General features: G+C 38.6%; 1 protein-coding gene across 1 annotated transcript in view; it reads right to left on the bottom strand.

Moving 5' to 3' along the window:
- Window positions 1–5199: 5199 nt before the first annotated feature.
- pth2ra (parathyroid hormone 2 receptor a) overlaps window positions 5200–22885 on the bottom strand; it is a 36556-nt gene continuing 18870 nt past the window's right edge. Inside the window, exons 8-13 of the mRNA XM_069533181.1 lie at window positions 21202–21262; window positions 20573–20639; window positions 19299–19393; window positions 14058–14196; window positions 10627–10668; window positions 5200–8553 (exon numbers count right to left, since the gene is read on the bottom strand). Coding sequence (XP_069389282.1) covers window positions 8167–8553; window positions 10627–10668; window positions 14058–14196; window positions 19299–19393; window positions 20573–20639; window positions 21202–21262 — 791 coding nt within the window. The 3' untranslated portion in view covers window positions 5200–8166. The remainder of the gene's footprint in view (window positions 8554–10626; window positions 10669–14057; window positions 14197–19298; window positions 19394–20572; window positions 20640–21201; window positions 21263–22885) is intronic.

Here is a 22885-nt window from a genome sequence, read left to right as displayed (position 1 = left end):
TCTAACACCCTCTTGGCAAAGTACTTTCACAAGAGAGCCTTTTGACAGATCAGTGTCATTTATTCATTAAATCTTGCTTTGTACTGCAGAGCACCCGTTATGGAGTCTGGCTGGAGTCTAATAGAAACATGTACGCTGAAATAAAGTCAAGGTGAGAGTGTGAGCAATCGTTAGATCCACATGATTGTACGTTCGTACGTTCATGAACGTACCTGGTACTATAACTTATAGGGCAAAAGTAGCATGAGCAACAGAATCCTTTTGTTACTCCAAGCTACAGTACATTGACATACAGTATGTGAATACTTCATAATCACATAATTTAGCTGAAATGTGGTGAAAAGCATATCTTCAAATCTCAAAAATTAAGGGGGAGAGGAAGTCTGTCTGTGAATTGTGTTTTCTTGGTGAGAATAATCATCAGATTTATGTATTACTGTGCGTAGAGCCATGGTAGCCAGAATTAATAATTCTGAGTAATTCTGTCTTGAATGTGAAGGGCACAGCAGATCCTGCAGAAATATTGCCTTAGTGAATGGAATGGCAGTGTCATTTCCAAGGTTAATATGATGGGTCAACCTAACCCTAACCCTGTGTTGCTCTGACAGTGTAACATCCATATCCCATAGTGTATATAACTAGTAATTACTGTCTGCTGCACAGAACCCACAGAACAAATATGTGACTCATGTATGTAGCTAAGTGAATGCTTCATTAATATCTTAATTTTTCCGCATGGGCTTTTATAGCTCTTACAGTAGTTTTTTTTTTTTAAATATTACTTACCGGTATGTCATTTTCTACATTGTTTAATCATAAAAAGTATAGAGCAAAGTGAGCCATCTACACTAATACCACTAAGCAGAGTGCATACCTCTGCCAAACTGCCCAATAATCGATTTAAATTCAAACCAGCTGCCCCAAATTGTACACACTCATAGATATCAGTCCTCTACATATTGATATGTACTGAAGAATTGATATTTTTAATTGAGCTTGATGTACTATTCCCTGAATAAGGTGGAAGATGCAATGTTCAAGAAAGTTTGAAAACTTCCTGGATCCACCGCTTTGATCAGATCCACCCCAAAATCTTCTGTGATTCTTTTTGGCCAATGAACCATCCTTCCGTTCTGCAGTTTTTGAGTAATCTTGCTGTTTATTGTGTGGCTCACTTCTTGCATCAAGATTTTTAATATCTGACGTTGTTTTTAAAATAATAATGTTGTTGCCTCTAATGAAACATAATTTCCTGCACATGCCATTGATATTTGCCATAAGATTGAAGAGTCCATTAGTGAGTCACTGTCATTGATGGAGCATGTCTGTATAAATAGCAGGACAGAGAGGACTGAACATATGAGAAGCTCTTGGAAAGCAGAGATTACAACTAGAAGGATGAAAACATGACTTCAGAGACCAAGTTGTGATAACAGGAATACTTGCATAACTAACTGCTGTAATGGATGCAGATTTGTCTGAGCAGAAATATGGCTAAAAAACCCAGGAACAAGCGATAGAGATGAAAAAGAGACTTACCTGGATATGAAGTAATACATCCGTGTATGTTGGTATTTCTGTACTGTGTTTTCATGTTATTACGGTTACCCACCTGCTGCTAAATTGTTCCGTTTATGTCTGCCACGTCTACAGTACCTATAAGGGCCTGCATTGTTGACCTGCTCAATGCTAAACCTTCGCCATTATCCTGTTCCCTTTGTTTTTTCATATTTAAACGAATTATTTTCTATAATATACATATTTTTCTGTCTATTTTCAGAACAGCTACTATTTTTCTGTCTCTCTATCTCTCATTTCACAAGCGTAGCTGTCGTCCCTCTACCTTGATCACCATGTTTTTAGCAGCTTCCCTGATGTTTCCTATTTTCCCATTCATAAACTTGTTTACCAATTCATCACCATCATCTCAAGAACTGATCTACATAGTGTTATTCACCATTTGTCATCCTGACAGACTGCAGCCAGGATTCTCGCTCAAAATCATGTTTTCTCGTAATCATTCTTACACTTTTTAACGTGTCTGGAAAGCCGCGAATACCGATGTGAGCAAAAAAAAAATGATGGTGGAATATCAATTTGATTTTCTGTTTTTTGCATCAATGAATGGAGAGTGTTGAAATACAAATGTTTTTCTTTTCGCTGTGTGGGAGCTTTACCCAAGCTACGTCTGGGTCACAGTCAGTTGCAAAAATATAAATGCCTTTCAGTGGAAATCAGAACAGCTCTGTACGCACATTTACATCCCATCCCAACACAATGAGTCTCCTTTCTCTTGCTTGCCACAACTTCGAAATCATTTTGATGGTACACAAACTTATAGGCTATAAAATTGCGTGACTGTCATTGCCACAGTGCCTCCTGGATGCCTGGAACTGCACTGTGTAACTCTGGTGTACCATACAGGAACATTAGCCTTGCTTTACTGCACACCACCACACACCAGCAACCAGAGATGGAGCTATTGGATATATAAAACTAGCTCGCCATTCTCAGTGTGGACATCATGGCATCATGGCTTAAAGAGGCCAAAGGATGCTGGACAGATTCTGAGCTGGCATTGTTGTTATTGGGCAAGAAGGTCATAACCTTTTGTTTGGTTGCTTCAGCTTGTGGTGCTCTGCTTCCTTGATGTTGTGCTGTGTAGGTGAAGTTGTCCACTCGTTAGTTTACCATCAGAAGACGTGTGTACATCTGTGTGCATGGAGAGACTCAGACAGCAGCAGCAACTCATATTGACGACATTGAACTTCCAGCAGTGCAACAACACAGCAATTTTTCAACTTTGAAGTTAGGTACAATATTATATTAGGATGTCAAGATAATTATTTAATTATTATCATGTACAAAGTCTAAAAAATGTGTTGTAAATGGTTCTAGGGGGAAAGAAAACTTTACTTTCATCCCAACCATTTAATCTCTCCATGATAATATCTTCACCTCACACCCAGGCTCAATTGATTTAATTTCATGGAGACTTTTTGTTGGGGCATGGATTGCAGGAGCATTAGTCACAAGACTCTCAACTGGCTGCACTTAAATGTCAGTATATAGGTTCAGAAATTGTGGTCTAAGGCTCATATTTGATGACTATTTTGTTCCTGCATTAGTGCCATGTGTCAGGAAAACATAGGAGCGACTCCTCCTCAGGTGACTGAGAGTGTCAAAGCAGGACATGATCAGACTCAGTAAGCAAGAGTTCTTCATCCTCTCCAATAACAGAGAGGAATGTTATTGTAGAGCTGAAGTGCATAAACCACTCATTAAAGAGATGATTGCACAGAGTTCAGGGGTGAGGTGATTCAGAGTGGGCAAGGGCAGATCTATACAATATTATTCGAAGTGATCACCTTTGCCCTACAGTGAAACATTTCTGTTCTAATGGGAGTGACCTCCAGAGGTGAGTTACATTTACTCTTGTTAGTGTATCACATTTTTCTGCCCCTGAACAAGCGACATTATGTTTTGGGGTTTTCCGTCTGAACATGATTTCTCAAGAACACCTTGAGGAAAGTTCTTTAAATTTGGTGCAAACATTCACATGGACTCTAGGATGATGATGATTTTGGTGGTCAAAGGTCTACATCGCATCACACATCATGTTTTAGAATTCCTTCAAATCTGGGGCAAACGTGGACTTGGTTTCATGGATGAACTGATTAGCATCTGGTGGACACAGGTCAAGGTTACTGTGACCCCATGAAACACAGTTTGGTCATGTGAACATGATAATGTTCAAGAATGCTTCAGGGATTTTTTTTAAATTTGGTACAGACGTTCACTTGGGGTCAAAGGTCTAGGTCAAGATGACTTCCTCTTCTTGTAACCACAACATCTCAGGAACATCCCATGGAATTTGATTACAGCTGGCACAAAAACTCACTTGGACTCAGGTTCGGCCTGATAAAAATTTGGTGGTCAAAGGTCAGGGTCACTGTTACCTTGCCTGGTGAACACATTATCTTGAGAATTCTTTGAGAGAATATTTACATATATTCCCTCAGACTCACGAGTGAACTGATAAGATTTTTTGGGCCAAGGTCATTATCTCAAAACGTTTTTGGCCTCTTGAACATGATATCTCAAGTCTGACATAGTGATTTTTTTCAAATTTTGACCATTTGTCACGGGAACAGGTCAGGTTTCTCATGCTTTTAGATGAAACACACTAGACCAGCACACAAATATCACACATTCTCCCAGCCACTTTGTCAACACTGCAGTGAGATCTTGTGAAGACGTATAACAGGGACATTGTTTTTATGATTCAGTCTCTTTTTGAGTGTAGTTGCTCTGCTTTTCTCTTCCATAGCTGGGCTGTTATTAAACTGATTTCTACAGCGCTAAACTTAAAGGAGTATTGAAATGAAGTGGTCAAAAAGTAGTGGAGAGGAGGGAGTCACATAAAGCAAAAACCCAAATGTTGCAGTTAAGTAGTGTTTATAGATCTGTATTGCACACAACTGCTAATTTAGAACCAGGCCACTCAAACCATTGCCTCCTAACCCGCTGCCTATTATCTCTCAAACTGAGCTGTCTGAATTAGATATGCTTCTTTGCTTGGAAGAGCTTACGTCGCTCTTGCTTCTGAAAACTCTGTCCTGTACCCACACAAACAGAACCTGCAAGACTATTCATGTTTTCAAAGAATCAACCAATGGTCCACAAGATAACAGCATGGGACACTTTACAGGTGGGTAATCTGAAGATTTCATATTGTGATTCATGATTAAGATGTCCATGACTGACATTTCATCATTTAACAAACACTACTTGGTCTTTAATAAGTGCATCCATGCTAAATTCACAAAACAACAAAATGATTGCACAAATAATCACACTGTTGCAGGGCTTGTTTCATGGCATATTGGAAAAACAATTAAATTCAGTTCAGATATGCACACTGAGATATTTCTCAAAGCAAAGTGAGCTGTAAACCTTTTTTGACAATGGTTGGCAGTAATATGACAAATATTTTCAACTGCCTTAAAATGAATCTTCCAAGGGAAACAGGTTGAGGGTTTCAGTACAAACCCAATCCTCTGTACCTAAAGAGATCCTGAAACATGCAGTTATCACTGACTGATGAATAAAAGCACCAAAGAAAAAATCATGCAAATCAAGGTAATTATGAACTGCAGGCCACATGGTATTTAACAAACTGCGCCACTAGATGCACAGTATAATCAGCCAGTGTCTTTAATGCAATATTGTGTTTTAGTGACAGAAATGTCTATAGTCTGGATCTATGAAGAGAATGGACATTCCCAACTGTGTTTTATATATTTACCATCTCTAATGGATTTGAACAGGGCAAGTTACAAGAGCTATTTAAGGCTACATACAGTACCTCACAGTGGATATTTTTAGAAAAAGCTGCTTTTCACAACTGGTATATGGACATTTATGATAGCAAATGTCTGCAGAGAGAGCAAAGCAGTGATCATCACACAGCACAGCTCCATCAGAACTGAAACAAAATTAGGCATCATGCATAGCAAAAAATGCAGCAACATTTTAGTTCCACAGTTCCACAAGCAACAAAATGTGAAGTTAATATAAAAACAGTAAACCTTAGACACAACAGTGTAACAGCCAGAGACAGACCCAGGCAGTGGAGGTTGCTGTGGCAGAAGAATAGCCTCTGGGAACAATGGCCAATATTTTTGGCCTTCTGGAGTAGACAGCAGATATCCAGTTCATGACCCCATCTTCCATATGCTGTACAGTGTGATTAAACTTCAGACTTTCAATACTTATTGTCTGATGTCAGGTTTTATCTGACCTACAGTGACAGAGCAGTGATATCGCTGAAATTCCCTGTGGGAGGAATAACATTTAGTTTCGTAGAAAGTTCTTAATGAATACAGATACAGCCTTGAGTCAAACATTATACTTGAACCTTCTACAAGCTTGTGTGTTTACTGTTATTTCGGGCAAACAAAACCATAGACCTAAAGTGAAGCCAAAGTATCTCCTTTGCCATCTAGTGGCTGACTGCTCTATAGGTCATAAACCCCCCCTCCACCATGTTTGCAGGTGGGACATGGATCAAACTTAGAAGTAGGCATAAAATAATTCTTCCTCAAAGATGAATTATGTTATTGAGGCTTGTTCTTATCATGCTGGTGTTTGCACAATTGTTTTTGGTTTAATTTGGTTTAAATGTGTTATTTAATGCTATACAAATAGGGTGATACATCATGATTGACAGATTAGACTTACTCATGATTGATCGAGCCTGTGTATCGACGGGACCTCGCTACTTAGACTCCATCCCCCAATCACTACTGTGCAGACTCTAATGCACAAGGCATCCGTATCCTGGATTTCTGGATGATGGGGGAAAGTGGAGACGCTTTGTTCATCGTTAAACACTCAGATCCCAATTTGTCAATAACATTCTATCAATTCCCAGCTAGAATATTGCAGTTGTACTAGAGTACTAGAGTAGAGTACTAGTTGAAAACATTAAACATTTATTAGCAGATAAAAGAGAAGTGGGGTTGGGAGTAGAGGTGGAGGGAGAAAAGGGGAGAAAGACAGATATCAGGGGAAAATACAGCTGCACTTAGCATACAGACAGATAAGATTACAAAGAATCCTTTCAATTCTATGTTAAAAGCTTGTACTGGAGCAGGACAGGCACATATACAACAAATATCCTGTTTGTGACAAACACTGCATTTACCTCACTGACAAACATGCATCCACAAAGCAGATATTAAACCCTTCAGTTGGCACTAAATGTGGCCCATCACAGTCAGCACAATCTGATTGTCAAAAATACAAAAGTCGTGATTTTACTGCTGCTTTGCTGTCACATGTGATGTCCCCTAATGGTGTCTGTGCTAAGGACTGTGACCATGGCTTTTCTAATGCATACAATTTCCTGTGCACAAGTGTCCATCAACACATCTCTTGAAAAGTCATCAATGTTTGCATTTCAACTTGATCTTAAAGACAGAAAAGTTAGTTCCATTGGGAGCAGAAACGATCACTTGGTATCAAAGATGAACTGATTAGATTTTGCTATAACGATATAATATCCCTTGAATGCCTTGAAGAAATGTCTTCATATTTGGCACGACACAGTTTTTGGCCTTAACTCAAGAATTCATGCAGTAACTTTCATTCAATCTTTATGTGCCATTTTATCTTCACTACATATATTACACGAGTTTGGACATACATAGATGTAAACGGCAACTTGACTAGTTGGTGCATAAAATCACAAGGTGGCTGTACCTCCATAACAATGTGTTTAAATGTGTTTTTTTCTCACTGTGACTTTATCCTCAGGTGGAGGTATTCCTGTTTAATACAATCAAGGTAACAGAAGGTAAAGTTCACTTTGTTGGAAATGCTGGAATAAAATTAGACAACCACAACTACACACACATGCAGCAGCAAGTTTCCCAACCTCCTGTGTGGCCTCCAGCTGATGTTTGACAGTAGAGGGCGCTATGATGTTGCCCTTACTGAGTCAAACCATTATACTTGAACCTTCTACAAGCTTGTGTGATTACTGTTATTTCAGGCAAATACAACCATAGACCTAAAGTGAAGCCAAAGTATCTCCTTCGCCATCTAGTGGCTGGCTGCTCTATAGGTCATAAACCCAATCATTTTGTTTCTTTTTGAAATTTGCAGACATCTGCTGAATCGTCTTCAAAATCAATATTATTTTTTAGTTGAATGGGCTGCATTTCCCCTTCAGGCTACTAGGTGGAACTAACACTTCTGTCACCTGTAAATTATGATCACATTCAAGAAAATTGCACCATCCATCAAGATCAGGCAGTATTGTGAATTAACAAAATTTGCTTTCAACCACAGCAGCTCGGGTTCACATGATCCCTCAAAATGTATTTATTTATTTTATTTATTTTCACCTTATTTGGATGGTGCCCTAGTGGTAGTATCCGGACACTGTGGATGCTTTGTAAATCATTCATAACTTAGTATTTTGTATTTAGGTTGTTTTTTTTCATGGAGTTCTAGAGGTTTTTCCTTCTCATGTACAAAGTCAAACTTTGTTGGTCTCAGATCCCCTCTTCAGAATTACATGAGGCAGTGATGGGTTGACACGGCACCACCTGCAAAAGATTACAAGTCTCTAAAGTCTCCACGGATGTTAGACACCTGCTACAGTGTTTCCTCCTCATCCTCAGCTGTTGCACTTGTATTAAGAACGGGCATATTTTCCTTCAGCGAGATATCGTCCACCTGTTTGGGGCCGCTGTCCTCAGGTTCTTCAGGTATGGACGGGTCTGAGTTGCTGATCACGTAACCTGGGAGAGTGGCGTGCATGCTGACCACGGGGGGACCCGCGCGCCGATAAACATGGCTTGAAACAAGTGTGGTGGAGCGTGTGGAAGGTCCAGCTCCGGCGAGGTGGGACTGACTGCTGGTGCTGTTGTTGTTCAGTCCGACGACCACAGACCCGTAACGGTAACGGCCGCAGACGACCGGGCCCTCCCACTCAAAAGCCAGGTTCCATCGCGTCCATGTTTTCTTTATCTCTGTCTGGACCTGTGGGGGTGGGAAGGACAGAGTATATTACAAAATGATCACACAACAGTGTAGAATTGACATTTTATTTGAGTTGTGTTTTTGGCCATGTTAGTTATCTGAGTCCAATATTTACTCTTATTTTAACTTCAGTTAGTGGTTCTTAACTTTATGAATATTATATAATTACAAGATATATTGTATTTTCTGTCTCTGGCACTTTATGCTGTGGTAGGTAGTAAACATTGCGCTGACCTGAACTTGTGTGCTGGTAACATACGTGGGCTGAATAATTAAAACAATGCATTAACATGTCCATTGTGTGGGATTTTGTCGGGGTTCTATTTACAGAAACGGAATGTAATAGTTATGAATATTTCTACTTTAGTCTGCAGTCACTTGGAAATAAGAATTCTTGTGTTTCCCTTGTTTGGAATGAGCCCTTCATATCTAAGGAGCAGGTCCTCTTAAAGTCTAAAATGTTACACACCTATAGGTTTTTTTTATTATCTTTATTCAAGAGTGTGGTCTTTCAGTTTGAGAGCAGGACTTGATTGATTTCACATTAAGATTTTGGAACGCTTTCACTCGAAACCCTGCATTGAACTCAAATATCCCCTGCTTGTGTTTCAATTTGATCTGCTTGTGCTCAAACTGTGTGCTTGCACTCAAATAGTTTGTTGCTTCAACAGGTTCCCTGCATTCCAGCTTCAGCTATTCTCCTCGCTCACGCAGCTTATGTGTGCGCTTGCAAAGTCTGCTCTTTCCCCAATTCCCTAACCAATACAACTTGTAGTGGTGTAGTGTAGACAAATTAAATGAGCCCACTCTCATTGTGGGTGTTGTTGCCAAAAAACTGACTTGAGATCCTTGATTTTGCCGCTGCTTGTTGACCAGGGATCTGTTGGATTCCTGATCCATGAAGGGTTGGTCGTTTTTTTCCTTCAAGCACAACGAAGGGAAGCCAGTGTAATAGTAAAGCCTTGAAAGGCGGGAGTGTATGAACCTGGTTAAAGTAACGCAGTTTGAGCACAAGCAGAGCAAATCTAAGCACAATCAAGGCAGCACAAAATCTGAATGTGAAATCAGTAAGTCCACACTCTTGAATAAAGAGCAGCACAGAAAATACAAAAAAACACCAGAGCTGGACACAGCCTTTTTAATTTGTATGCTACCTGGAAAACATCGTATGTTCTCTGACATGCTTGAAAGGCAATAGGGGAGGGGATATATACAGACGTTGGTTCCAACATGAAACCTCACTGCTAGATGCCACATAAACCTACACATTGGCTTGAAGCTGCACAACGCTACAGTGTAGGCTGGTAATCCTGTGTTTTGACAGAGACATTACATGACATCATCATCAATGATAGAACAATTTTACCGTATGGAGCTCTGACCAAAAAAATAAAACAAGCTCTGTTTCAATTTTTGTTTTTTTTGAATTGCAGAAGTCAGTCACACAGATTTATCTTACAAGATGAGAACTCCCCATGATACAAAGAGGATCACAACAGGCAAGAAACCTGGCAGAAATGGTGATACTGACAACCAGCTGAGAGGTTTAAATACAAAAAGTTTGAGACAGTAGAACAGGGGTCTCAAACAGCAGTGGTATTGCTATCTCATAAGGGGGCCACTTCAGCGTTCAAGTACTGCGAGGAATACTTTAAGGTTTTCGGCAGAAAACAAGAGTTTTGCACAATCAAAATTTTGTATAGAAGGCTTTTACGTTTTCAAAAGCTCCTGTGATGAGCTGATCAAAGCCCAGGGAGCTTCAGATTAATATTCATCTGCCTCTGTGTTATGTCCCCTGGGAATGAAGGGTGCATGACCTATTATGGATCATCAAATTCAGGAGCATCCACTCTTCCATCTTCATTAATCTCTTCACACCAAGCCGCCAAAAGACATCTTCACATCCTTTGCTGAGCCTGCTGACTCAATTACATCTAAAAAGCACCAGAACTGGTGGTGCTCTAAAATCCTAGGCCTGATCTAACTGATGCATTTCAGGATTTCATATTTCCCAGCATGGAATTTGATGTGCTGGAGCCTCTTCTGTGTGATGTAAAAGAAATATCCACTCACCTCACCATTGCAGTAGCAATAGATAATGGAGACAAAGAAACCCTGAAAGAAAACAGGAGGCTCAGTTTAGAGCAGATCAAATGAGGAGAAATGTGCAGTATAATTCAATCATTTAAAAAATGTCCATCAGAGAACAATACAAACAAATACATACAATAATGATGTTCCAGGTTACCAACAATCATCTCTTTGCTTCTAAACTAAAATTTAGAGAAAGGTCTCTAAAACCACGTCTGTCTGTCTTTGTTCCGTGCTTCTGTTAGTGTTTTTCTTAGGAAAGTCTGTTTGTTTCATTATTAACAATATGCAACCATATCTCTTCCAAGGGGTCCATGAATGTGGTTGAAAATGTGCAGCATCATATAAATGGACATTGGAAGTCTTTTAAAGCAGGAAACTAATTTTAAAAAAAACTGCACTGTACTTTCCTAACCCGAGATTAGGGAAAAGTGCTAGAGGAGCATAGAGCAGGTAATATTAATTAAATATATTTTATTTATATATTTCACTTATAGAAATTAAAGTGTGCTATATAATGTGAGGAATAAGTGTTGACTTGTTACCACTGTTTGTAAAGGTAAATGTGCAAGGACACGTTCTTCTTTTAAGCTTCACTGGATTAAAGTGGAAGCTCTGCTCTTATTTACTTGTTGCCATGGTGAACTGCAGTATCCGAGCTCTATTTATGATGTTTTTCATTCACCAGACGTGTGAGCATTGAGATTGTTGCCCGAACTAACTATAAAAATACAAGAACAAGAGATTTCCAGTCTCAGATTTCATCAAGTCAGTGTTCAGGGCGAGGCTCACTACTTTCTGAAACTAGTTTGATGGTGTCATGAAGCAGCGTGGGATCATAGGAGTTGTTGTCTTCAACACAATTGCAGATGAAAATCTACCTGACTCAGGCACGAATCATGTTCATGAATGGGGTAATACATTTCAAATTTTAATTCAGGTTATGCAGCAAAGGAAAAGGACAATGATGATGATCTATTGTTATTGACCAATGCAAACAGTTGAAGGAAAAGTCAGCCGACTGGCTAATGAGCTAGAAATGGGTTTCGCCTTTGTCATACGTCGCATTCCCTGGAAGTTATAGCACAGAAAACCAAGGGTAAAGTGAATCTGCAACCAAAATCATCCCACTACAAAACTGGGGCTTGAACATTGATGGATGCATTCTCAATAAAATAATTAACGTAGGTCTAGTCATTATAGACATTTAAAAAATGAATTGTTACATATTATACCTATAATATAACATATGTAATCTTTTATACTTTTGCGCTGTTCCAGAAGATCTGTGGCCTAAGTCATAAAGCCAGTTCAATATGGTTCAGTGGCATATTATGACACTTAGAATACAGACAGCAATAGAGCATGAACAAGTGTGGAGCTATTGTATTTATAATTTATATAGCACCTTCAAAAACACAGTTTAAAAAGTACTTTGACAGCAAAGCTGAAAACACAGAGACAAGAGATATAAACAATAGGCAGGATGCAATGTGACAAGAAAGCCAGTTGACAGCGTTGGTCAAAAACAAAGTAGCAAGAAAACAGAAAGGTAAAAGGAACAAAGTAAAAAAAATAAAAATAAAAGTTTGTCACATAACATTTGGATAACAGAAAAGTAGCAGGACAGTAAAACTAAATCAGGTTTTTTTAAAGGTGCAAAGTCATTCTCATGAGGAACATCACATCTTTTTGAAGCCACATGTCTTTTGAAATATTCTGACTAAGAATGACGCTCATGCTGGGGTGTGTGGAGTCATATAGCTGAGGGGGTTTTGGCACATCAGGTGACGCAATGCAATTTTCTCCTCGTGCTACAACATACACTCGTGTTTAGTTGGCAGAGGTGCACACAGATCTTCATGTGTGTTAAATTTACGTGTACTTACTATACAAATGATCTGAGCACACATCGAAAAAAAGATGTGGTAAGTTTCTTAAGGTTGATTGAATACTTGAAGCTATCAGATTTCAGCAGGAGTTATGTGGCAGTGACAAGGTTCCAACTCCTGGAACAGAGCTAGTTAAATCTAATGTTTGGAATTAGCTGCAAGACATCCCACACTTAGAATCATTGGCATTTTTTATAGAACTCAAGAAGTCATTGCTTTAAACATGTGCTTTTTATCCTCCAAAATTCATTTTTGATTTTGATTCCTAAAGGTTTCTCTTTGTTTGTAAGTATGTTTTATGTGTGTGTGTGTGTGTGTGTGTGTGTGTGTGTGTTTCTGTCTATACTGTTTTTGAAACTCAACTCTTCAGAATGGCTTTCAATGGTGCAATTATTGTCAATGCATCTTTCTTTTAAATTCTATATAAAGTGTCTTTGAGTTTCTTCAAAAATAAAACAGAAAATCATTATTATAATTAAAGATTTTTGAGTTCTCTCTAGAAAATCTACAATAAAAACCCTATTTCACTGTAGAGCTGTGCTCAGCCCCCTCGCCCTCACTCGATTGCAAACACGCACACACATTGTGTTTGTTATAGTCAGACTGTCTAAAAACAACCACACCTTTTGTCTTTATGAACAGAATTGTTGTCTGTGTGAATTTTCATATGAACCTGGAAACGGAGATCCAGTCACAAGCCATCACTGGAGACACATGTGAAGACATATAATATATATATATATATATATATATATATGTATATATACACCAGATGTGAGGTGATGTACTTAAAAGCATGTGTGATTGGTTCATCCCAAACACATGTTAATTCCAGGGATGACCAGGGCTACACTGAAGTTACAAAGTTATACATGGATCAGACATTTTGGGTAAAGTGATTAATATGATATATCTTCTGACAAACACTTAGTTACATGATCTATTTGTGATTTTCCCTCCAAAGTTGGTTCACTGCTCCAATCTGGAGTCTCTGCTCCTCATTTATATCATTTTCTCTGGATAATGATTCTGCTTGAGTCACACATCCTGTTTGTGACTTCTCTGTGCTCCTCAGTGCTTGTCTTGTTTTTGTGAATATGATATATTTATCCATTAAAGGGTGCATTATGAATAATGACTCATTTTCACCTGAAGATGAGGAGAGAGAAAGGATCTTGGGGTTTTTATTCAAGATGTGTGACCCATTACTTTTAATTTTGCAACATGATTCAGAAATATAGATTTGTTTTTGGCCAAGCTGAAAAAAAAATATAGTGAGTTTTATAGGTGATGATAGGATCCCACCCACATACATAATTTAGGGGCAAATTCGGACTCAAACTCGTTACTGAGCTGCTTCTGCCGCACTGAATATGAAGACTTGATTCTGACTCTGATGAGATTTAAAATAACATCAATTTAAACAGATGATGAACAGGCGTTAACTTCTACACAGTTAAAGCCGCAGCCACAGTGCGACACAGACACATATTGGGAAAGTGAAAGGATGACAGTAAGTACCTGAAATGAGTTGAAGAACAGCTCACAATACATGCGGACCTCCCAGCTCGGCCCCTCAAACGTATGAGGCATCCCCACAAAGATGATGTAGTGGATTCCAAACACCAGAACAAGGACGAGGGTAGATTTAGCCAGTTTTCTGTGGAAACAGACACACAAATATTGAGCGGAGTCTAACTGCTTCACATTTACGGGCTTGACTAATTCATCTTTTTGACTGAGAACAATAACCATTGGATGGTAATTCGTAAAATAGGTAAAACGGTAAATGGTATGTATTTATACAGAGCTTTTTTAGTCTTGATAACACCCAAAGTTTTTCACAGTACAGTTTTTGCCGTTAACCTACTCACGCTTATTCATACAGTGCAGCACTTTCTCTATTACACATCAACCACACACTGTCTGACTGGTTAGAGGACGACCAATTATGACAATATAGTAAATTATCATTGTAAATATATAAAAATATTCCTTCAGTTGTTATTATTGGCAAATACTTTACATTAACAGTACAATGGCATTCTACCTACTCACAATTCAGTTTTATGAAAACATTTCACAATCTTTAATGTTTGAGACTGTATTCTGTTAATACATGTGATAAACTTTGTTACTATAAAGGTAACAACAGTTATAACAGGAGGGACAAAGTTCAGCAGCAAATTCAGTTGATTTTTAATGACTTCCAATCCTTCATTTAAAGATAAAAGATTTTTCTTTCCAAGCACAGTTTGACAATTTTTCTGGCTTGGATATGAAAGTACGATAAACGTTAACTTATAAAATTTACTCTGCCTCCTCTGCTCTGTTCCTGATTTCTGCTGCTATGAAATTAAACTTTTTTTTATCCTGCCATCACACTGGGTCTCTGTTATCTGAAGCATATAACAGCTTTTTGGTATTTTGTTGACGTCGGTCAAAACGCAGACAGCTCATTGAAACATCTGAATCACGGACTTGATGAAGACTTGAATTTCATCTTCAAAAAAAATCTCCTGGGGCTATTATACAAATAAGATCATCCATTTTCATCACTTTTGTAATAGTTGCACTGACTTTCTATCCAACATCCAGAATGTAATGCACATGAGGAGGTGTGCTACAGGTGCACAGCGATCCCTTCAAGCAACGTCTGGCAATTTCAGTTACAAATTGGGAATCACTACCTGTGGGGCTGATTTACATGCAGATTCAAAATCCTAAAGCCACAGAGACATCAACGCAGCACAGTGATCACTTCAACAGCTCTTCTGACAAAATGCAAAGCTTCAATTCATGAAAATCATCTCGACGAGCAGAAGATTGAGACATGCAGCAATCAATCATTAGTGTTTTCATGTGACTCATACTCAGAGAAGTACTACTTTTTACATTTAGGTCTCTGCTCTGAATGTAAAGAATCCTGCATGTCTAGATAATAATAATCCCTGGAGAGGCCTTTATTACTCACAGGAAATATGCATGCACATACGGTCTATGATGCACATACATACATATATGTTATGTACATATATTTTAGACATGCATACATTTCAGTTTTGGAAAAGAAAAGAAACAAATACCATACATAATGGTAATATAAACTATGATCAAAGCTCATCCAAACAAGAGGGGAATCAGTGATCTCCTGCCCTGTCTCCCTCACTTCACATTTCATTTATATATGTAAATGAGAACAGGACTGAGCCTAAAACAGATAATTCAAAGCAATCAAATATTCAGACACTTTTATCGTCATATAGTAATTACATTCCTTGACTTAAGTAGAAATTCGAACCCAATCATCCATGGTAAATAACCTGTCATGAGAATTCATCATCAGAACTTCTTTGGTTTGACTTTTTGTAAATACCCAATTAAGTGATTGTTATTCTGTGTGCATAACACTAAATATCTTAGAACAGTGTTTTTCAAAGTGGGGGCCACCAGGGGGCGCTAGGGGGGCTTCAGAAAATTGGAGGGAAGATAATAAAAATAATCTAATTATTTTTTAAATCATTATCATAAAATATAATCTATTTTTTTTAATCATTATTATAAAATATAATTTATAATAAATTATCATATGAAAATGTTATCATCTTTCTGATTGCCTGCCAGTCAAAACAACATTCATGACGTCTTGTGTAGACCTGGCGGTTTGCGCCATTTATAATATATATAATACATATTACAGTGTTGAAAACATGTTAGTTAATAATGTTCTTATGCTAAACAAATGTAATAATTATTGAATAGTGAATAAAAGCAAGAAAAAACTCTAAAAGTTGATGTTTCTTTACATATTTTGTAGCATTGTCTGTGGGTTTGCAAAGGGGGTCCCCGGCCAGAAGCTAAAGCTGTTTGGGGGGCCATGGCATGGAAAAGTTTGGGAAGCCCTGTCTTCTTACAATTACGCAACAAGTGAAATTATACATTTATCAGTTTCATAAGCTGGGCATCCTCCTAATATCTGCAGAGGTCACAAACATTGGTAAAAAGGTGCAAAACAGTGCAAACATGTGATAAGACTGAGGTTTTAAAATGAGCCAAAAGTTGAGCAATGGAAGCTACCTTCTTATTTGGATGTAAGAACGACCGTATCCTGCAAATGAAGATAGACAACGTGTCACTGCATCATTCCTCTGTGCAAAATTTAGCCAAAATATCCTTAATATGAGTGCTGCCATATTGCACTTGTGGCATCATTTGGGGTCGTGATGGTGACGTGGAGCCACGGTATCAAGATCCCACTGACACATTCACACAGCATATTGTGCTTAGTGTCATAGTCCATCTTGGCTTAGTGCACCTGATCACTATCATCTTTTCCGACTGACGTAGCCTGCTCATCTACGCAGTAATAACAACCTCACTTACAGTACAACGGCAGTACACTGCAATTATGATGTTTTTTATCTGGGGATAATTGCAGATGTAAAACTGCCAAGCAACACTAACACACATCTGTGTGTGAGCATACAGACGTGTACTTCCATTTCTGTGAAGATCAGTTTGAGACCAGTCCTCAGTTGGCCAACTACAGAACATTTTGTCCAGTCAGAGGACTTGCCAAAAGTGTTAAGTGGCAGTTAGTTGGGGAGCTGTGGCTGAGCGGTCGAGTAGTCATTCTCCAACCAAATGGTCAGCGGCCGAATCCCAGCCCATGTTGAAGTATCCTTGGGCAAGATGCTGAACCCTGAATAGCCCCTCATAGATGTTGAATGCACTAATTGTAACTCACTTTACTGTTGGCTAAATGACATGCCATGTAGTTGTGAAGGTTAATGTATATGGGGCTTAGGTAATGCATTAAGTCAAAAGGATTGAAGCCATTTTCGGATAATATCTAGAAAACTAAATTTTATTTAATTTCAAATTTTCAATCATAACATAGATTATCTCAAGACACTTTACATCATAAGGTTCACACCAAAAGCCAATAGTTCCCACAACTACCAAACACATTGGGAGATGTGGAGAGAAAAAGAACTCCCTCATTAACAGGAAGAAACCTTAAGCAGAAACAGACTCTACCCTCTACCTCAACTGGTTGGTGTCAGTGGAGAACAATGGGAAAGAGAGGAGAGGTGGGTCTAGAACTTAGCCTGAGTTTTCCTTTTACAAATGAAGAACGCAGCGGAAGATGGTCTGAGTCACACAATAACAGGAAAATGTTATACTCAGCACAGTTTTTAGACTTTACGGAGCGAGGACAGTTCTTTTTGGCCGGTTCTCCCTTTCTGAAACACAGGTTAGGGCACTAGGGACTGCATTAAACATACAACAATCAAGAGTGTGTGCATGAGTGTGCTTGTATATACACATATTACCCATGTTGTGGAGACACAAGTCTTGTCTCACAATCTCACTGTGGTCTCACATTTCTGGCCCCAGAATTCAAACAATGTGCATGTGTGTTGGAGTTTTCATTTCAATGAACGCTGCATGTTTGCTCTCTGTACAAGAAAAAGTCTGCATTGTCTAATATGACGAAAAGCAAGTGTAGTATATGTTAATAAAGCACAACACAAAAACAACAAAACATTCACAAAGAACAAGGCAGATGATGTTCTGCATTTGTCAGTATCACAACAATCCAATAAAAATATATATGAAAAAAATATATATAGATTGATTGAAGCAACTGACTGTGTTAGAAGAAAGAACCTGCTTATTCACTCAATGTTCAGGGTCACATATTATCATTGCAAAAAACAATTTATTCTTTAAAGTAAATTCTATTGTTCTGCTGAAACACAGTCAGTAATTCCACTGCTGAAACTAAATGCACGTTTTACTGAAGAGAAAGGAACCCATGGGTATTGATGCCGTGTGCAACAGACAGTGTAAGGGAATGAGAAAGTAACAAAGCTGAAACAAGCTCCTGGTGTAGTCATCGTCATGAGTTCAAATACACGGCTGAAGTGCAAACTGAACAGATATCAGGTTGCATTGAATGTCAGACAATTCTATGGCTTACTATGAAAACAAAACTTTAAGGTTGCATATTAAAGAACGGTATAACACTGATATTGCATGCATTTATTTCTAGTATACTCACAAAACATTTTAAGACATGCACTGAACTCCAGATCATCTGCTGGAATTATGCAGAGGGGCTGTGGGTAAAAACACAAATGTCCAAGCCAGAGGCTCCAGACATTCGCCAGAGTTTTTCCTGCAAGTCCTCTTGAAAATAAAGTGGTGTTGGGGTTGACAAACTAAAACACATGATCTCCCACAGCAGAATTTGTATTATTGTATTATTTCCTGCTTCATGCCTGCTGCACCACCCCTCGCCTGAATGCTCCAGACACTTTTCTGTTGTGGTGAACGTGTCTGTAGAATCTCTTGCTGCATTCAGAGCAGTGAAAGGCAAAATCCCGATCCCATTGTGCGGACATTTCCTGGACGTGTCTGAAAATGGCTTAAGTGGTTGTTTTGTGGTTTAAGTGCAGTGTCATCTAAAACCTTATTGCAGAAGATGTTGTGTCATAAACCTGACATAAATCAATCCCTGACTTGATGAAATGTTTGCTGGGTATCGACAGCTGGCTTCAGCATTGATGATTTGTTGAGCGATTCATCGTGATTCAGAAGTAGAATTTATGAATTGCAGTTAAACTAAAGGACTTTGTATTCCCAGAAGCACTTGAAAGCTTAAACATATAGTGAATACAAATGAATGAAACTCGCACATGATTGACAACCATCTCCAACCTTGGATATAAAACAACCAGCTGGTGCTGTAGATACCTGTACTGTTTCCTGGTGTCGTATCTTCCTGCGTTAGTCTCTCGGATCTTTGTGGCCAGCACTCGCACAATGTTCACAAACAAGACAAAGTTGAGCTGAAAGACAAGAAAATAGAGAAATTCTTCATTTCTAAAATTAACCTCACATCCTGTCATTGTAAATCACTTTGAAATGATGGCGTTGAACGAAATGTCACAAACCCATCGAACCTGTCACCCTCTGCATTGTTTCCACTTGAATGAAAATAACATTGTTCTATTATCCACCACACAGATTATAAACCAGGGTGGCATTACATTGATTTTAGTTGTAAATGAAATAAATATTTATACCAACACTTGCATCAAACCCATCCTCTGCACAGTAGCAAGTCTCTGCATCATAAGTCAGGAGAAAAAAAATATGGATGCAAATTAATTTTGAAGTAATCAACATATGCATATACCCTTTTCGCCAACTTCTGGGATTTATACTAAGACTTTAATGAGACCAGGGCAAAGTAGAGTAATTTTAAAACATGCAAATTGAGGCCTGTTTTTTTTTTCTGAATCTACATCCTTTCAATCCTACGCTTGGATGAGTCTGAATGAGAATTCAGAATACATAAAGACAAACAGCACTCTGTATGCACATACAATGCATTTCTAGAAAGATATATCAGAATCAGAATCTGTTTTATTGCCAAGCAGGTTTACACATACAAAGAATTTGTTTGTTAGGGCTTTAATCAGTCCCTGCCCAAAAAGAAGAGTTTAAAACCACAACCTTCACTCATGAGCAAAAATCAGTCTTTAAACCTGAAAGAAATACTTATATGAGATTTATTGTGATAATTATCAAAATCCACTGATACATGTTCTTTTGCCATATCGCCCGGCTCTATTCCCCCTATTCACAATGATCCCAAAATACGATTGTCTGTTTCTGCTATACTAATGAATAATATCTTCAACTCAGAATAATCAGAATAGCATAACAATACTTTAGCCCTATGTCATAATGATGTTTGACATTAGTAATTAAGCTTATTTAGCTGCTTTTGATTTTTGATGCAACACTTCTCATCAGTGATGTACATATATTTATTTTACACACTTCAACTCGTGCTTGGGATAAATTATTTTGGATGACTCAGGTTTAGAAACCTACAATATCTGGATACAACTCCATGTCATTAGTCATTTCTGCCATCATTAAAAGCTGCACATGTTACAAACTTCTTGAAGTGCATTCACAAGGAGGGTCAGTTCTGTTTTTCACACTCACAATCTTACCCCGATAGCTGTCAGGATGGGAACCTGGTAGATCCACTTAATGTTGCCGGCACTTAACTCCCAACATCTGCAGTTGATGCAAACCGGAGAGGTTGAATTCAAGAGAAGCAGGAAATACAAAAGCAGCAAAAGAAGAAGGTTGCGGGTGTCATTCAAAAGACACACACAGACCGAGTCATAAATTGGCACCAAATTAACAATTATATTCAGTGTGAAGGGAAAAAGGGAGGTGAAGGATTTAATTTTAGTTAGAGAATATTAATAATGAAACAAACTTTTTGGTTTTCAGAGGAAGAAGAGAAAAAGAAAAGCAATGACAGAGGAAAGAAGCAGCTGGGCTGATGACCTCATTTACACACTGCTCAGAGAAAGAGTATATACCTACTAAAGGTTGTCTTGTCAAGTGAATACCTGACAAGACAACCTTTAAATGAAAGCATCCGATTAGGAACATTTATGCAGAATTACACTGCGAGTCAAGTCATGCATGTGTAATTGGATTTCACTGATCATTCAAATGTCATTTTAATTAAGCACTAATTACACCTTTTGTGTCTCTTTTGAAGCCTATCGTTTAGACTTGTTGACCTTTTAAAAAAATACACACAGTCAGATAGGTTCTCTCTCACCTTGCATCTGCTAGTGTCAGCCTCACAATCGCCCACACTGCCACGAAAACTGCTGGAACGCCTGAAATTAGAAAGTACATACAAACAATGAGCTGGGAGAGTTGACTTCAGTTATGGTGAATGTCACATTTTGCATTCTCATTTAATTTCCCACAAAATGTTGAGCTATGTCCCAGGAGAATTTCCCAGCTTGTCACGCTCTTACCATTGTCGGCTTTGTCACAGACGTGCAATGAATCCTGGGATAGGATTGTGTCACCCGTTAGATCCTTTGTTGCACAGGAATGGAAGGATGCATTTGATAATGTGACAGTCTAGTCTAGCTTTCAAATGCAGCCCTTTGCAGGCCTATAATTTGGATGTCACTAGTTATTAGAGATATGAGTTCTAGGCTTTAGTCACATGAATGTATCTGGCACAATTGAGACACAGGGGAAGGACCCAAAAGATGATATTTAAACACCTAAAAGTGGCATATTGTGGGTTGAGACAAAAACAAAGTTGAAAAGTAGAGAGAGCAGTCCAAATATACAAACAAATCCAAAGGGGAGTGGCAAGAATCCAGAAAATCAGTCCAAACCAAGGTGACATCAGTCCAACAGGCAAAACATGAAGAGAACAGAGATTTCCGCTTGTTGCAAACAACTTTCAGACAATTTGAAGGTGGAAACACAACATTACAAAGTTATAAATACACTGAGGATAACTTGACAAATGAGACGTGGGTGTAAATCTGGCAGGAACATATCAGAGGTGTTGCCCAATCAGCACCTACATGTATACATAACCCAGGTGTATTAAAAAGGCGGTGCACACATTGGATTCCCTGTTAATGTGGCAGCTGCTCGAATCAAGTGAAGATGTTGGAAGCAGAAGTTTCAGATGGCAAAAGCAGATTATTAAGTATTAAGCACATAGGCCTATTACAAAAACTGAAGCATTGTGTTAGTTCATGCAGGACACGGAGTAATGTACTCAGCTGTCAGCTACCGATTATGGGTGCTCGTCAGTTACCCACCAATCACAGCCCATTCTCTCACCAATCCTGAGCCTGAACACTGATCATGACAAAGTGTTCCTGACTGAACAAGTATAAAAAGCTTCCATGAGAACTCCAAGGATGGCCCTCTCAGCTCCCACTGTTCCAACGCTTGTGTTCCGTGCACCACTGCTTATGTTTAAAGAAACATTCTGTTGTGTTTCGTGCTGAACGCAGCTCCGGACTCTGGATGAGCATTAACCTCTTAAGGGAGTGTGTGAAACTTACTGGGTGAGGTGAGGGTAAAATGTATGTGGAACAACAATGCCCTCCTGCCCTGACTGCTGTCATTAGATAAAGATCCACATAACTCAATGTTGATGTATTGCTCCTATTAGCAGCTAATATAATTGTGATGGGAAAAGTAAAAGCCTTCTCACAGAGACATGATTGTGATCTTCTGCATATTTTTAGCACCTGTGGCGCCTGTTCTCCAATAATTTATGCACAGTCCCTTACAGGCATCGCAGACGCTCCACAAGCATTTGTTTCTATCTAATCCCAGCAGCCAGCTGTGTGAGCCAGCAGTATTTAAATTTCTTTGATTCCGCATACTGGGTTTTGATGATTTCAGCTGCTACAGCGATCTACAACAATACGTGACACATCCGGTGGCCTACCTGCAAAAGCATATTTACACAAAAT

This window comes from Paralichthys olivaceus, chromosome 10 (assembly GCF_024713975.1).
Source record: "Paralichthys olivaceus isolate ysfri-2021 chromosome 10, ASM2471397v2, whole genome shotgun sequence".
Classification (NCBI taxonomy): domain Eukaryota; kingdom Metazoa; phylum Chordata; class Actinopteri; order Pleuronectiformes; family Paralichthyidae; genus Paralichthys; species Paralichthys olivaceus.
The sequence above is the reverse complement of the archived record's forward strand: the minus strand, read 5'-3'. Positions and strand labels throughout refer to the sequence as shown.